We start from the raw sequence: 17,327 nt of genomic DNA, 5'->3' as shown, positions 1-17,327 counted from the left end.
ATTTTATTAAATTACATCTCATTTATAGTGCACACATTTTATTTCAGCATAATAAACATTAATTTATTGATAGTAAAAAAATATATTATATACACACTGGCTTAATTTAGACCAAAATTATGATCGCGCATGTATTTTTTTTATATATATATATATCTATATTTGTTACATAAATTTATTTTAATTTTGTCCTAATTAATCTTGGGTACAATATATATACAGATGAAAATCTGTGATTGATTATATATGTACAGTATGTAACTTTTACTTAGATATTCGCTTTTTTTGAGGTAACTAGAAAATCTAACGAAAGTTCATTCTGAAGTTGCGCATTACATTATTTTATATTTTTGCTTAAGAATAATCGTATAAATACTGAATAATTACTATTATGTATTTTATACTGGGTAGCCATAAAATTCCTGTTTCATTTTGTATAATTAGCCATTATTGTCAAATGTGCTATACATATCAATATTCACTACCAAATATTTGATATTTTTATCAAGAAATACAAAGGATGTCACACACAGAACTTGATTATGAAAATAATCGAAAATATATATCTATCAGGTAATTAATTATATATGTATATATTCTTAGTTTTCTAAGTATTTTATTTTTTATACTAAAAGATTTTTATATTATTTTTTAATGGTTTTGTATTTCTTCACATTCAAAATATAAATAATATTAATTATACAAACAGATTATATTGTACGAATGTCAAATAAGCATCTCCCCATCGAACGTAAGAATGCGATAGGTTCATTTTAGACGCTAAATATTTAAAATAAAGCGTTCAAATTACGGACTTATTTCATTCTTTACACCGGCCATTCAACTTTACATTAGAGGATTTCGTGGCCACCCTGCATTTGGAAAGAGAAAAATACATGACGCACGCGCATTCATTTCAATTTTGCGACATTATGAGCGAATGTGTTTGATATCACAGATTTTTTTCGATTTCTATTAATATTTACCTGAAAGTTTTTTCGTTCGGAAAAGAGAACTATGTCACCTCTATTATATAATTTCGAAACGTCAGAACTGCGATTCTTTTCCGAATTTATTACACTTATTGTTTTGGCACACAAGAATATATAAATCTTTAACTTTTTCTCTTTCTTTGATCTTTAAAGTAGCGAATGGTAGGTGTATTATAATAAATTAATGATAAGCTTAAATGAGTATCGATTAATTTTTTTCCCTATGGCGGAAATGAATTTTTTTTTCACTTTTCATTTTTCTGGCTTAAGGAAAAAATTATATAATCGGTACTCTGGTGCCCTTTTAGATTCATCTTGTACAAACCACATTTGGCAATAGAAATGGCTGATATTTGCCACACAAATTTAGTAATTATGAGTTTGATAGAAAAGAGATCTTACTTCGCTAAATATATAAAACAGGAGAGTTTAAATCTAAAACAAATTGCCATAATGTATAAATACACCTAAATTAGATCGCTAGATATCAGACGTAGAATACTCTATCCTTCATTGAATCTTCACATCATCCGATTATCTGCGATAAATATTTCGTTTTCTCATTCATGACTGTAATAGAAATCAGAGTTTCTCATCCAACAACATAAGCTCCATTCAGTCCATGTACAGTCAGGCTTCCACTGCATTTTCCCTATCGATATGAGTTAGTTTTTCTGCGTTCTTCTTCTTGTACTTCAACTTCCAATCATATTTCAATGATTACATTGTCAATATTGAAATGTGTGAAGACTGGAGCGAAAAGACAAGAAAAACTAGCTTGATTCTGACGAGAAAGAAATTTGGAAACCTAACTGTAAATACAACAATGATATATAACAACGCGCCACACTCTTTATATGACGATATCTTCAGTGAGAATTATCATACGGTCATTCGCTTGCGCATAATCATGTTCATATTATCAATCAGCGATTGACAATATAATTTTAAAATATTATCGTGAAAGACATCGAAAAGTGAAAATTAATTACAAGGAGACAGGCTGAAAAGCAACGCATGCGGTCAACTATTCTAAGGAATGAGATGGAGAACAGTATTATATTGTATTTATTCAGTTATTTTTAATAAATGTGCATAAAAAAATTTTGGTGTAATCAATGATTTTCAAACAATCGAAGTTAAAAAAAAAATATATATATATATATATATATAAATTATGCTAAAAAAAAATATGTATATATATATATATAAATTACGCTAATTAGAACTAATATTTGCAATCTAATGAGAGAGAGAGAGAGAGAGAGAGAGAGAGAGAGAGAGAAAAGTTTATAAAGACTTTAGAGCAGGCGTAATATTTAATTTGTCAGTTACGATTTCCCCTCTCCATATTTTCACTGAGTGAGATATTGAGAGAACAAAAAATAGATGCTAGAGCAACCAATCACTGAGCAGTGCTTTGGGATCTATTTTTTTCTGTTTTCTCTTTACTTCGCTCAATGAGACATTGGAGAAATCGAAGCGTTTAACTTGCCAGCAAAATATTAAATAGGTCTGATTTAGGGCATGAATGTTGTTACTCGAAGAGTAGTGGTTTTTTGAACATAAAAATTTTGGTGAATGTAAACTCAATTGCTCTAAAATTATGTACGAATTTTAGAAAGTTGTTGTAACAGAAATAAAAGATTTCACTTCTCAGGTCTAACATTGTGTGATTTGTATTTCTTTTCTTGACTTATAAGGCATCTTATTTTTCCGCAGATGATAAAGCTAAGTAAATAATGGTGTCATATATAAAGAAAAATTTCTAATCTATTAGGAACAATTTATTGGATTACAAAACGAGCATGTAAAAAAAAAATAGATTAATATTTATTCTTTTCTTCCCTTTGAATTTTTAAAATGTACATTTTTTCATTCACGAGTCAATTCACCATACGTGCATTACTTTTCAGTCTATTCTCGCGATTGAAAAAAAACCCGATATCACATTTCGGGTTGAGGATTCATCTCGCAAGATATAAAAGCGTGGCGCTAAAATAAATATTTAATAAAAAAAGAAAAAGAATTAGTAAAATGACTTATACAAATAGCAAAGACTGTAAAGTGATATAGAGATTACTGCATCATATACATATATATAAATAATAATAATAATAATAATAAAGATGAGTCATACGCTATCAAGTGTACCCGTAAAAAAACTCGGTGAAGTTTCACGATAAAACTTTTTGACATACATTCGAGATTTTTACGTTTCCGCTTTCGTTTCATGCATTATATAATTTAGAGGGTAGCGTCGCTATTCGCGTGCTAATATTACAACACTTAACAAACATTCAAGTTGTCCAACAAATGTTACGACTAGTCTTAATTTCTATTGTCTTAATTGTCATGCTATTAAGATAATTATTTGTCTGTGCTGAATTTGGAGTACTTTCTTTTTTACAGTTAATTACTTCAGTTTCCTTAGAGTGCGGCCATGGGATGCGGAACTGCGGAATATTTGTGATTGATAATGGTTTCATTCTGCCGATTCCGTCGTTTCTTTCCCACAGTTTTAGTTTTTTAGCGGATTCGTGTGGATCTCGCTAACGACGCTAACCTTTAAACGAAGAAAACCTGTCTTCTACAAGAATATATATTTAATCGAAGGCAAATCGATTGAGAGCCATCAGAAACGGAAAGAGCTGTAAATAATATGCAAGACACACATGGGATCGAGCCATAGATCACAAGTCGAACCGTTTAAAACTACGTAGCTATTCGTAGTGCTCCTGTAACTTTTTATTAAATTACAGACTTCTGCCTACAAAGAAATATGGACGTCAATACGGTCAGAAAATGAATGTCAAATAATATACAGAAAGATGGAAATGTAAATAAAAAAAATCGAAATGTATACATAAAAGTTGGCAGATGTCCCTGTATGTATTATATGATTTCTGATCCGCAGGAGTTGTTTCTTTATGTCCCATTAAACGAAACTTGCAAATACGCAATCAATGCGAGCTAATGACAAGAGCTATTCCGATAGATCCAATGAAAGTGATCTACGGGAAGGCTCTTGCGATTTGTCAGCGCTAATTGCGTATTCCACAAATTCCACTTAATGTGACATAGGAAAACACTTAGCGGAGCGGAATCGGCGGAATGATGCCACAACCAATCATAGACGTTTTGCAGTTTCGCATCCCATGGGAGCGCACTCTCACTCTTAATTGTATTTTTTCTATTCATATGTCTAAAGTCTCTTTTAGGGGCAGCTTCGCAACTTCGAAGAAAATCCTAGAATGCAAATAAAATAAAGTAAACATTGATAATTTATGAAAAATATGTTGTATACAAGATGTCCCAGAATATTTGGACAATGCTCGTATGCAGATCAAGTAGAAATCCTTTAGTATATTATAGCTTTCGCAATAGTTAATGAAATATTAATTTCGAAAGATCGCTGAATATTCATCCGGCCTACCGTTTAATGCAAACGCGTGAGATACGATTAAAGCGGGGAATTGTTTTCCTTTGCCACTTGTATATAACTAATTGTCGCTTGTAGTAAACAAGCTCTGTGCGCCTAGTGATCACAGTCTGGGTGTATATCTGGCGATAGGCGGTTTGACTATTAACTATTAAATGGTTTTTAACCATTAAAAACTATTAACTCTCTTAAAACTCCATCAGTGTCAACTGAGCCAGTATTATTTACCATTGTGGATTTTTTACAAGCCAAACTTTTAATCCTTTTATTAATATAATTAAAAATTTCCTAAAAGATAACCGTTATCCTTCAAAATCTCTATTATAAATTCTATATTCTTATTAAGATTTGACAGTAAAATCGTTCTATTAACTAAATTATATATAGTTCCAATCTTATAGCATGTAGAATGATTCGAATAGAACGATAAATACTCGAGAATGTCTTTTTATGATATCAATCTAAAATAATAGTATTACGAAGTCAATAAGTTTTTAGAAAAACATAGTAAAACACATTTTTTCCGATTCATTTTTATTTCTCAACATAGTCTCCTTTCAGCTCGATACACTTGATCCAACGATTCTTTAACTTTTTCAAGTCGTCCGAATAATATGATTTGTCCAACCCTTCAAAATAAGCTTCTGTTTCAGCGATGAGCTGCTCTCTGGTAGTGAATCTCTTTTCTCTGACCATTTCTTCAGATTTGGAAACAGGAAATAGTCGCAGGGGACTAAATCTGGCGAATATGCTGGATGGCGAAGCAATTCGTAGGACGGAATTCGTTGAATTTGGCCATCGGTGCCGGGTACGTGTGAACCCGTGCATTGTCTTGATGGAAGAGCACTTTCTTCTTCGCCAAATGGGGATGTTTTTTTTTTAAAATATTGTTGAAACAGTCCAATAAGACTACGTAGTAATCGCCATTGATCATTTGCTTCGACGGAAGGTAATCAATATGAATTATATCGCGTCCCTGTGGCCATCACCTTTCCGGCCGATTTCACGGTCTTCGCCTTCTTCGGAGCTGGCTCGGTGAAATCCATTATTTTGTTCCTTCGTCTCGGGTGTGAAGTAATAAGTGGATCCATGTCTACAGTAATGTATCGACGCAGAAATTCATCTGGATTACGTTGAAACATCTCCAAACATTGTTTTGAAATCGTCACACGGTCGCGCTTATGGTCCACAATGAGCAAACGCGGCAACCATCTTACCGATAGTTTTTTCATACCCAATTGTTCGTGCAAAATTGAAATCACTATGCCATGTGATATGCCTCAACAAGCTCGCGCACTTTCACTCGTCGATCAGTCAAAACAATATCGTGAACTTTATCGATTATTTCTGGCGTAGCAGCCTCAATTGGACGTCCCGAACGAGATGTATCACATGTAGATGTACAACTATGTTTAAATTCATTCACCCAATTATACAGTCGCAAACGTTGATGCAGATGTGCTATGAACATTATCCAATTCGATTTTGATTTCTTTCGGTGTTAAACCTTTCATATGTAGATGTTTGATCACTGCACGAAACTCGTTTTTTTTCCATTTTGCAAAAAATATAAAGGTTGTTCGCTTTAATCGTCTACAGAAATGAAACTACGCGGTGAATTCCGTTCGTAATTTGATAATTAGCTGAAAGATGCTACTTGTCAAAAAGTATGACATGACACTGCCCTCTGACAGATTTTCTAAGAACTTATTGACTTGCTCTCGTATTTAAAATCTTTTTATCTTATTGTAATCTGACATAATACTTTTTGATGTTTGAATTTTTTATATATTGACACTACACTGATTTTTTTAAATTTTCATTGTATTTATTATTTATTTGGTTTGTTCATTTAATATTGTATTTCTGCGTTTTAATATTGAAGAAGGCTTTGTAAGCTGAAATGTTTGTGTAGAATATTATTTAATATTTATATTCTTATGTTAATTATATTAATTTAAAGTTATTCTAATTATAAGCTCGAAATAATGACATTGTTTAATTTTTTAATAATTGTTAACTATTGCGAAAATTGTAAAATGATACAGGATCTTTTGACTTACTTTAATCTATTCTCTATCTGCACTCGAGTGTTGTCACGAGAGTTACTGGACACCCTATACACACATGCATGCACGCACGCACACACTTAAATTGAAAACCTTGAATGTTTCATTCATTTTTAATGATACAAGAAATGTTTCAAATGAAAATGGAACGGTTTCGAAGAGGATATATTTTGATCACGTTTTTTTCTAGGTGGAAACGCTAGAAAGATATGAAGATTATTTCCACTTTTTTTAAATAGAATTATATAATTTTTAGATAATATGATCTCTAATTATTCTGCACATAATATTATATTAATGTACGCGATTATTAAAAAATTAATTTTAGTATACGATTAAGGATACGACTAAGTAGATATTTAATATTTCATGTCATGCCAGAATAAAGTATAAAATATCTCGTAAATCGTAAACTGTTGGTTATTTGATATCTCTACTTTAATTTTTTTATGCGTAGATTAGTTAAAAACTTCAAATTTTGTAAAAAAAAATCATATAATTCCATTAAAAAAATCTTCATATTTTTGTTTGATATCTACACCTTTAAAAAAAGTGATCAAAATATCTCCCTCAAAACCATTTCTCTTTCATTTAAAACATTTTTTTGTATCATCAAAAATAAGTAAAATATTTAAAGTTTTCAATTTAAGGATCACATTCTATACAAATATATATATATATATATATATATATATATATATATAAGGAAATACATAAAAGAAATAAATTAAATATAAATAATACATAAAATCAATACAATTAAATACTTACTTGTGGCTGTATTTGCTGCGGACAGTTTTTAATGTTTCTTTATGCTTCCTATGTAAACTTTGATTCAGAAGATTGCAAATATCTCTTATGTCGTCCAGTTTATAACCGCTATAGTATTCTAATGTTGGATTCCATCCTCCTAGATCTTTCATTAGTAATGCCAATAACAACGCCGCCGCTGCCATTTTGCTATCACTAAATCTGATCATCGTATAATCCATCAATGAGTGTTCCAATATATACCGAGCCAGAGTTAACGTGGGCATGGAGACCTTGGCACACTATTTTCAGATAGTAATGATTGAGTTAATGTATAGATCCTATTCGCATAAGATAATCAGATTTTTTAGAATTAATATTGGAAACTAAATTTTAAAATATTAAAGTAGCTGATCTCCAATAGAAGAATGTAATTGTACTTTTTTTACAGTCTGATGTGATTTGAAAATATACACACATACAGAGTGTTTAGTAAAAACCATAACAACGCTTAAGAGTAGATTCGTGAAATCATTTTGAAAAAAAAAAAACTAATATCAAAATGTCGAGGCTTTAATAGTTTTTCGAATTATAAGTATTTAAAGTTATCGAATCATACTTTCGACATTTTGGTATTAGAATTTTCGTCTCAAAATGATCGAAAATCTACCTAAAGATCAGATGCGCTTTGCAATTCCGAGAAACCGAACATGGAGCTTCCAATTGTTGAATTGTTATTATAACTAACAATATAAGTCAGTCAGGCCTTATGCATTAATTTTATTTAATTCCTATTGATTCGAAAATATATTAGTTTTAAATCTAATTTCGAATAATAAAACCAACCTTTTTCTTTGAAAGAAAATTATTTCATTATTGGAAGAAGTATTATATCGTCTAATATATTCATTTAAATCTTAAGACAAAATATTCCTAAATATAAATCGGTAACTTTGTTGCTGCTTACCCTAGCATAACGCCGAAGAAATCTGTAAGAAAGAGGCACTCCCAGGTCAAAATTGACTACTTTTAAAACATTCATTTCCATTTTTATCAGCTCTCTCTGTGTATAAGCGCCATCACATATATACAAGAAATCTTCCACCATTGGTGGTATTCTTTCCTAAAGTCAAAGTTATAAAGTTTTTATCATGAACTTATTGTTCGTGACAGGAGTACAATTTTGTTAGGCAAAAATTTTGTGGATATATAATTATAAAATTTACATCAAATTTGCTCGCTATGAAAAGACTTGCAGCGCCAAGCAGTTGTAGAGTTTCTTTTCCGACTGTCATTTTTGTCAAATATAAATCGACAAGTTTTACAGCCAGATATAGGGTCTCATGGTTCAACTCAAATGATTCCTGAACTTCAACCATCCAGTCGACTAGTAACGCTCTCATCCATTGCGAGAGACATACTTGTCGGTCCATGTAATCGCTGATGAGGAATAGATGTTCTCGTCCCTTCAGGTATTCAAAAATATCCATTGCATAGTGTGATATCTGGTATGGATCTAGCCAATTTTCAACATCAAAATCCCATTGAACGCCTTCGGGTAATTCTCTTACAGGTATAGCGATCAATAAAGTAGTGGCTGAAATTTCACTCTCATTCGTAGGGGATGTGGGTTCTTTTTCTTCTGCTATTGCTGTTGGTTTGTCGTTGGTTTTTTCATCAACCTATAATATATATTTAAGCTATTATTACTGCATAAACAGTATAAAGTCTTCTTCTTCTTCCTCTTCTTATGTTAAACCTCTGGTCTGTGCTACACCTCTCTCATATGCTTGTGGTGGGCACGGTGATTATTCAATTGTCACGAGCATATGGGACCTACAGTTTTAATGCCGATTCCGAACGGCGGATTTTTCGAGAGGTGTTTCTGTGGGCAGTATAAAGTAAAATATTGTATAGTAAAAATATATAAAATATAAATTATTGTTTTTATAAAAATATATGCAATCAATTACTGCACTGATTAACAGTATTATTTCATCATGCTCCAACTGCGTTACACTCTCATTTGCTCGATTTCTCAGGATTTTTAAAAATATAAATAATAAAATGTTAAAAATATATAGTGTAATCCTGTCTTAGTTTAAAAAATTATTTCTTACTCCTTTTTAAAAGTAATTTTATTTTAGAAATTATATAAAAATTTAATAAACAAATTTTATATAATTTCTAAAATAAAATTACTTTAATCTAATTTTCTTTGTAAGTTTTAGTCTGAGTTATCTTAAGTTTTCGTACATAAATGAAATTAAAGAAAAACATGAATTCTAAGATATTATACATAATAATATATTGCAGAAAATTTATATATATATATATATATATATATATATACCTTATTATTGCTACTCCTGCGAGTTTTTTTTATGCTATCATTAACGTCTTCCAAAGCACTGACGTATAACGAATTATCCTCAGATTTTTCTAAATCTGCACTTCGTCTAATATTTACAATTTTGTTAATAGTTTCTGTTTTATCATCCTTTTTGAGAATAGACTTAATACGAGGCGCCGGTTTTACTTTCGCCGGTACAACTTTTGATGTAGTAACATCTGCGGGTTTCTCTGAAGCAACATTACTTCCAACTGGTTTGGGCTGAGTAACTACCTTTTTTGTTGGATTATGCCCTACTAGCGACGTAGTAATGGCCTGTCAGATTCATAATATAAAAAAAATAAATACATAAATAATAAAATAAAATAAACATGAATTGAACATTAAAACGATATGATTTAAATAAATTAAAACGGTGATCGGAATTAGATCATTTTTCTCAATTTTCATGTTAATGCCTGCCACTTATTTTTACAATAAGCCATTGGATTTATGTAACTGATATGTGAGGCTCTTTCAAGAATACTACGCATAAATAGGATCGTATCTTCTGTTCGACAACTTGTTATACGAGTAGCAAGAAAGAATTAGTAGACACGAAAATAGTGTCGAAAGTTGCATTTAAATTCCGATTTAAAATCCGATCACTAAATTAAAGTATAAATTTATATTTATATTTTGTTATAAAAATTGATAGAATAATTTGCAGAGTACATACATTGGTGATATTTGTAAAAGCATATCTCTTGTTCGTTTTTTCTTTAGGTGGCGAAAATACATCTGATTTCCGCTTGATGCGAGATTCTTTGCTATTGGATGGTTTTAATACATTGCTCAATAAAGAATTTTGACTCCTGGTTGTTATTCCTTTCCTCAAGGTTGCAGTGCCGTTTTGTCTATTTTGTCCAAGTAATACTTTTGGAGGTGCCATTTTTCAGATATGCTTAAACTTTGGTACTTCGGTTCCTTATCCTTATTATTCATAAAAATACATATAATTAATTCATAAATTATAGTTCAATTCATAGTATACATAATATACATAGGGCATAATGATTCAGAGAGTGAGTTTAAATTCTGACAACACACATGCTAATATTTATTTATTATACCTGGTAATTTTAATTTAATTTACTGTGACTACAGTGCTGTGTTTTTTATATTTACGATATGTGTTACTTTTTTATTCGTTATTATTTCTTATTATATTTTACTATACTATTATTATTAGCCAAAAACATTGTTTTGTTTGTTTACTGATCAGTTGCGTTTTGATGAAATCTCTTAGTCATTCAATACCATCCAGCCATCCAACTAATGATTTTTATATTCTTTAATGGAGGAATGATTAATCGCATTAAAACTTTTTAAAATGTTTATAAAAAGTCATATATGGAATTTTGTATGACATAAATAGCTATATAACGATTTAAAGTAAAAAGTCGATCTAGAAAATTTAAATAAAATTCTATACATATAGTGTACTTGTGATAATGAAATCCAAGAGCCTTTTTCTATTATTTTTAACTCTTCATTTGCATATTTTTACTCCTTCCATCTACAATCTAAGTCTCTTTTGTTTTTCAATACAAGCTTTTTTACTACTCTAGGCTTCCAAAAAAAAGTTGGGACTACTTTTCAACGTGTTTATTACATCATTAAATAATTTCTAACTCAAATGTGAAAACCTTTATTTAATCTGCCCTTCTTTACTTCGGAAAAATTTTTAAATGAAATTTCGCTTATGCTAAAGAATTCACATTGCAGACAAAGTTTATGGTGTTATTATTGAACAATTGTTAGTAAACTTTCTTTATTCAATAACAAAATAACGAAAATTTTAAGTTATTACAAACTCAACAACTAAAAAAATGTTTACGATAATTTTGTTACCATTGTTAATGAATAAGTTATTATTTATCAAAAAGAAAATGTTATTTACTAACATTAGTCGTTCGGTATATCATTAAAAATTAAAAACAATAGGGTCTTTAGGCTGTAAGTCTTTTCAATGCTGAAAATCTATAATACGCGTAATAACATACGTAATAGAATGAAAAAGTACAGTGCTCAATATTAAAAGTACAATTTACAATGTGGTATTGACTAATAAGATGATATTTTGTGCGTTAAAGTTCATACATATTCTTAAGTTAGAGGATGAAATCGAACATTTCAGATACATTTCAAGTCTTCTTTGAACGTTTGTGGAGTAAACTCAAAAATCGATTAGAAACGCATAATTTTAAATAAAATAGTGTTAGAAGAATGGAATAAAATACACTGCGAATAAAATGCCATGAAGAAGCACTGTTAGAAAAGCGAAATAAAATACCATAAAATTTGTTTAACAACTTAGTTTCTTTAATTTTATTCAATGTCAAATAGATTGAAGAAAGTAACTAAATGTAAAGTATTATTAACTAAATGTTATTTCCTTTTTTATAAACTTTCTTCACTATTACAATAAAATGTGCTAATATTTTTATGCCCACAGGTAGAATGTTCTCAGAAAACATTTTTATCTTTTTTTGTGACATTTGTTTATGTCAATTTATATAATTTGTATTATTAAATATAAAATATAAACTTTCACTCGCGTAATAAGGAATGTGTAATATTACTCAGTGCACCACTACTTAAACTCAGACCAAGGAAGGTATCTAGAAACCTTATTGGTAAATTTTTCGATATTAATAGCAGGAGGAAGAATAGATTAAGTTCTTATAAAATGAGATGTAGGAGGAGTAACATCGGAATCGAGCCAAGGATTTGTTAATTATTTTTTTCTCATTGTTTGTTTGGCTCTCGGTCGCATAAATAGAGTCAAATTGGCCAGTAACAAATCCTCATCTAATCTTTAAGTCTTACATACACTTAATTAAACTTGTGTAAATGTGATCAGCGTAGTAAATAATGCTTCTTAATCTAAATCGGGATAAAAAATTAAGTAAAGGGCATATAAGAATCAAAAACAGTAAAACTTTAATAAACACACGATATACTAATATTTATCAATATATTAATATTTATTCTCGATATCATTATTCTAAAAATTTTTGATGGTATAACATATAAAATGTCTTACAACAATAAAAAATATCTCAATTACATTTCGGCTTCTTAATCGAGCCATTTTCAGATTTATTATAATCGCAGTTGCAACAAAGTGTCGCAGTAAAGTGAAACGATAAAAAATCAAATAAAAATAAAAATAAAAGTAAGTTAAGTTAACATCTCCGATGGATTGTATGTTGATCGACGGAAATTGTTCCCAATCAGCTCGACTAACTTAAAATTTTCTAGCTTTTCTATGAAGCTATGAGTAAATATAATTTATGAGTAATATAAAAAAATTGAGAACAATTCAGACTATTTATATATACGTCAATCAAATAAAATCGGAGAAGTCAAAGTATGATAATGTTAAAAATATGTGTGATGGTCAATAACATTCTTAAAAAGTCAATCGCATTAACAAACGAGATGGTCGGACTAACACATGTCAACGTTACAAGAGATTAGCGACGACTAAATAAAGCTTGCAAAATTAAGACAATAATCTGTGATGCAAAGTCATATACTGTTATTGACACCGACGAGATATTATTAAAGATCGTCAACCCTAGGCAAATTTTCGACGGTATAAAAAGAGCCCGGAGGTAATTGAAGAACACTGACATTATCGACAATTGATATAAATTTGCTATTATTAACATAAATATTTGGCTTATGCATTATTAAATTCATGATTTTTTATTATATAAATGTTCCATAAATAAATGTGCATACTTGTAAAACTATAATATCCTATATATTGCAGAAAAATTACAATTTTTTTATCTACAGTTATCATCTCTTGTTGATAATCAAATTTTTACGATAACACTGAAATCACAAATTGTACTTACGAAGTGATTAAGAGTTAAAAACTGATAATATTGTATTAATTTTATGATTTATTAGTTTAATAGATGTATTTATGCATTTAGAACTCAATAATACTCAATTTTTCTTTTTTAAAGAAATAAATCATAAAATTAATACAATATTATCAGTTTTTAACTCTTAATCACTTCGTAAGTATAATTTGTGATTTCAGCGTTATCGTCAAAATTTGATTATCAACAGAGATGATAACTGCAGAAAAAATTGTAATTTTTATATTATCAGTTTTAACTCTTAATCACTTCAATATTCTCAAGGACGTGAATATATATCCCATAAGGATGTCGGTCTTTAATAGTATCTCGTCGGTGTTATTGGTAAGTACAATTTATGAAGACTTATCTAGTATCTGTAATTAATTAAAATTAAAAAACTGAAAAATAGTTTAAATCTACAGACTGATACAAGTCTTCATAAATCGTACTTACCAATAATAAATATATATGACGGTATATGACTTTGCATCACCGGTTATTGTCTTAATTTTGCGAGCCTTTGTTTAGTCGTCGCTAGTCTCTTGTAACGTTAACATGTGTTAATCCGACCATCTCGTTTGTTAATTATGCGATTGACTCTTTTTAAGAATGTTATTGACTATCACTGAACACATGTTTTTAACATTATCGTACTTTGTGACTTCTCTGGTGAATTTTATTTTGATTGACGAGCATATAAATAGTCTGGATTGTTCTCAATTTTTTCATATTACTCATATAGCATTTTCTCTTGGCTGCACTATTGCCCACTAGTGCAACACTCAGACAGTGTATATGTTTCCATGGCTGATGGTAAGCAAACTTATTCGGTGTACCGTGTTTCTATGGCTACACTAGTAGTGCAAATTTTATGCACAAAGTGGGATTTTACTATACCGTCTCAAAGGGATGATGTAGAGTCAGTGTGACATTTAAAATTTGAAAATGGAAATCAAGCGGGAATAGGGTTTTAGCGCAATAATGATGTAGTGTACATCATGGTGTACACCACTCTAGTGCAGTGTAGCTGAGTGTAGCGCTTACACGCAACTGATGCGGTGCGAGGGCTGCACCGAGTGTATCCTAAGAGAAAACGCTAATAGATTCATTTTAACATTCAGTCAAGCAGCCGATTGGGAACAATTTCCGTCGGTCAACGTACAATTTATCGGAGATGGTTAAGTTAACTTACTTTTATTTTTATTTTTACTTAGTTTTTTATTGTTTCACTTTACTGCGGCACTTTGTTGCAACTGCGATTATAATAAATCTGAAGATGGCTCGATTAAGAAGCCGAAACATGTAATCGAGATATTTTATTGTTGTAAGACATTTTATATGTTATACCATCAAAAATTTTTAGAATAATGATATCGAGAATAAGTATTAGTATATTGACATATGTTTATTAAAGTTTTACTGTTTTTGATACTCTTATATGCCCTTTACTTAATATTTTTATCCCGATTTAGATTAAGGCATTATTTACTACACTGAGACATTATTTACTATACTGTCACATTTACACAAGTTTAATTAAGTATATGTAAGACTTAAATTAAGTGAGAATTTATTACTGGCCAATTTGACTCCATTTTTTATTTTGACTCTCGGGACCGAGAGCTAATTAAACAATGAGAAAAAAATATTGGCATATTCCGGGTTCAATTCCGATGTTACTCCTCCTACATCTCATTTTATAAGAACTTAATCTATTCTTCCTCCTGCTATTACTAATATCGAAAAACTTACCAATAAGGTTTCTACTAGATCCTCCCTTGATCTGAATTTAAGTAGTGATGCACTAAGATACCACACATTCCTTATGAGAGTGAAAGCGACATACTCCAGCAACTACAAACAATTGCACATTATAGTTTTTCTGTTCTTGCACGAGGATTGCACTAGAACTGAACTAAATTAGTGCAATCTAGAATTGATATGCAAAATACTTTAAAAGAAATTTTCTGTATGTATTTTTGTTAATGTGAAAACGATTTCGACACTGATAATGAAAGAAAAAAATGGTTACAATGCAATTACCGCAATTTAACTACAATTTATAATCATTTTTTGAGACAATTATATATTTATTGTTATTTTAATGCAAATATAGTTAATTATGCTATTAATGTAGTACATACATTGAATATCTTTAATTTTTTCTTAATGTATAAAAATATATATTTTTTACCATATATATTTTTTATTACTATAGTAGTAAACAAGTTTAAACAAAAATTATATTCATTGCAATTGTATTTACTGAGTAAAAATGTTTACTTTATTTATATACACACACACACACACACACACACACACACACACACACACACACACACACACACACACACACACACACACACACACACACACACACACAACTTATATCTTGATATTTTATTAATATTTCATTAAATTATCATAAATTATAGTATTTCTTCATGTTTGATAGAATTATATTATCATGTTATATCATTACTAATAATCATAAAAAAATCGAGTTCCTAATCTTAATTATTTTCATATTTATAATCATGTAATTGTAATCAGAATATCAAGTATTTTTCTCTTAGCAAAAACTAATATAATTCGATTTTATTAAAATAATTAAAAAATTATTATTAATATGCGGGTAACCACCTGGTGATTCTTATACCTCAATTATAAAAAAATTGAAGCTGTTGCAGTTTTTTACTGATCAAGAGAAATACTTGTTTTTTAAATTTTAAAGAAAATATTGTGCAAAGTTACAATATGATCTCGAATATTCACAAATAGGGCACTCAATAATATATAATATTTAAATAATAATAATAGGTTTTAAATAGTGGGTGAAAAAAACAGGTAATAGATTCGTTTATGCAAAGAAAATTAAGACTATTCCTGGGTTAGATATAGTGAGAGAAGTGCAATGAGGTTATGGGAACGTTCTACATTTTTTCAAAGTAGATTCAAGATGCTTTTGATTCAGAACAATCAAAGACTAACGCATATGAACGACATATAGGACTCGGTCGTTCGGATCGATACGAGTTTCTCGTATGAATCGTACTGAAAAACTCGTCGAACTTGTCGCCAAAATAAAGTGGAATTATCCCGCTTTCCGCTGATACAGAAATTTATATGACTCTCTGTGATAAATCCATCGATTTTAGTGATTTTCGATTCTCGAGACGCGGCATGTTGGGACAGAAAACGCGGGAAGTAAAGGGAACGAGCTCCACTCCGTGCCTTCGTTCGGTCGCGAGATCGTTATTTTGTCACCTTCGACGGTTTCAGGAGACGGCTGAAAACAATCGCGATGTCGAAGGCTGGCCCAGGCACGAAAGACGCGAGAAAAATATTTATCCGAAATGTATGAGCAAATATGGTGGAGTCGCGATGGGTGCCTGAGGGTGCTTCTCACCGTTTCCATGCGGATCGCTTGGCATGTACTAGGAACGTGCGAATCGTGTGTACCTACGTGACTCAGGATCCTCGTATATCCGTGCGTGAACGACGAAAGGTCGCTTGTTTCACAAGGTCTTGGCATGCCACGCGTCGTACAGCTGTGCAATGTCGCCGTTTTCTCTCGCGACTCGCTCACGCTGGCTGCGGAGTGCGGTTACCTCGCTGCTGACTGAGTTGATGTTAGTTCAAACTCACAGTTACGGCCAATCGCGGCGCGACGATTGGCCGACATAGAGCGCCCCGGGCCAATCGGCAGCGCCATCTCGGGCGACACCTCGCGGCGACGCTACCATCAAGATTGGATCGCGTCAGCTTTGAAAAATCCTTCAAAGAAAAATCGGAGAG

The 17,327-nt window shown here is 30.7% G+C and overlaps 1 protein-coding gene across 3 annotated transcripts; it reads right to left on the bottom strand.

Moving 5' to 3' along the window:
- Window positions 1–21: 21 nt before the first annotated feature.
- Window positions 22–17,179, bottom strand: CycB3 (cyclin B3). 3 transcript variants are annotated; one of them, XM_011066104.2, is made up of 7 exons: window positions 16,992–17,179; window positions 10,325–10,578; window positions 9,607–9,921; window positions 8,480–8,935; window positions 8,221–8,376; window positions 7,275–7,555; window positions 22–4,241 (listed from the first exon to the last, which is right to left on the bottom strand). In XM_011066104.2, the coding sequence occupies exons 2-7, from the start codon at window positions 10,535–10,537 to the stop codon at window positions 4,190–4,192; spliced, it is 1,473 nt and encodes a 490-aa protein (XP_011064406.1). In that variant the 5' UTR covers window positions 10,538–10,578; window positions 16,992–17,179; the 3' UTR covers window positions 22–4,189. The 3 variants fall into 3 exon arrangements, with proteins under 3 accessions (XP_011064406.1, XP_011064405.1, XP_087271482.1); XM_011066103.2 differs by having other exon boundaries at window positions 16,996–17,178; XM_087415356.1 differs by lacking the exon at window positions 16,992–17,179 and adding an exon at window positions 13,107–13,421.
- Between the last annotated feature and the right edge of the window lie 148 nt (window positions 17,180–17,327).

This window comes from Acromyrmex echinatior, chromosome 17 (genome assembly GCF_024713525.1).
Source record: "Acromyrmex echinatior isolate Ae372 chromosome 17, ASM2471352v2, whole genome shotgun sequence".
NCBI classification, from domain to species: Eukaryota; Metazoa; Arthropoda; class Insecta; order Hymenoptera; family Formicidae; genus Acromyrmex; species Acromyrmex echinatior.
Note: the sequence above shows the minus strand (reverse complement) of the source record. Positions and strands in the feature narration are given on the sequence as shown.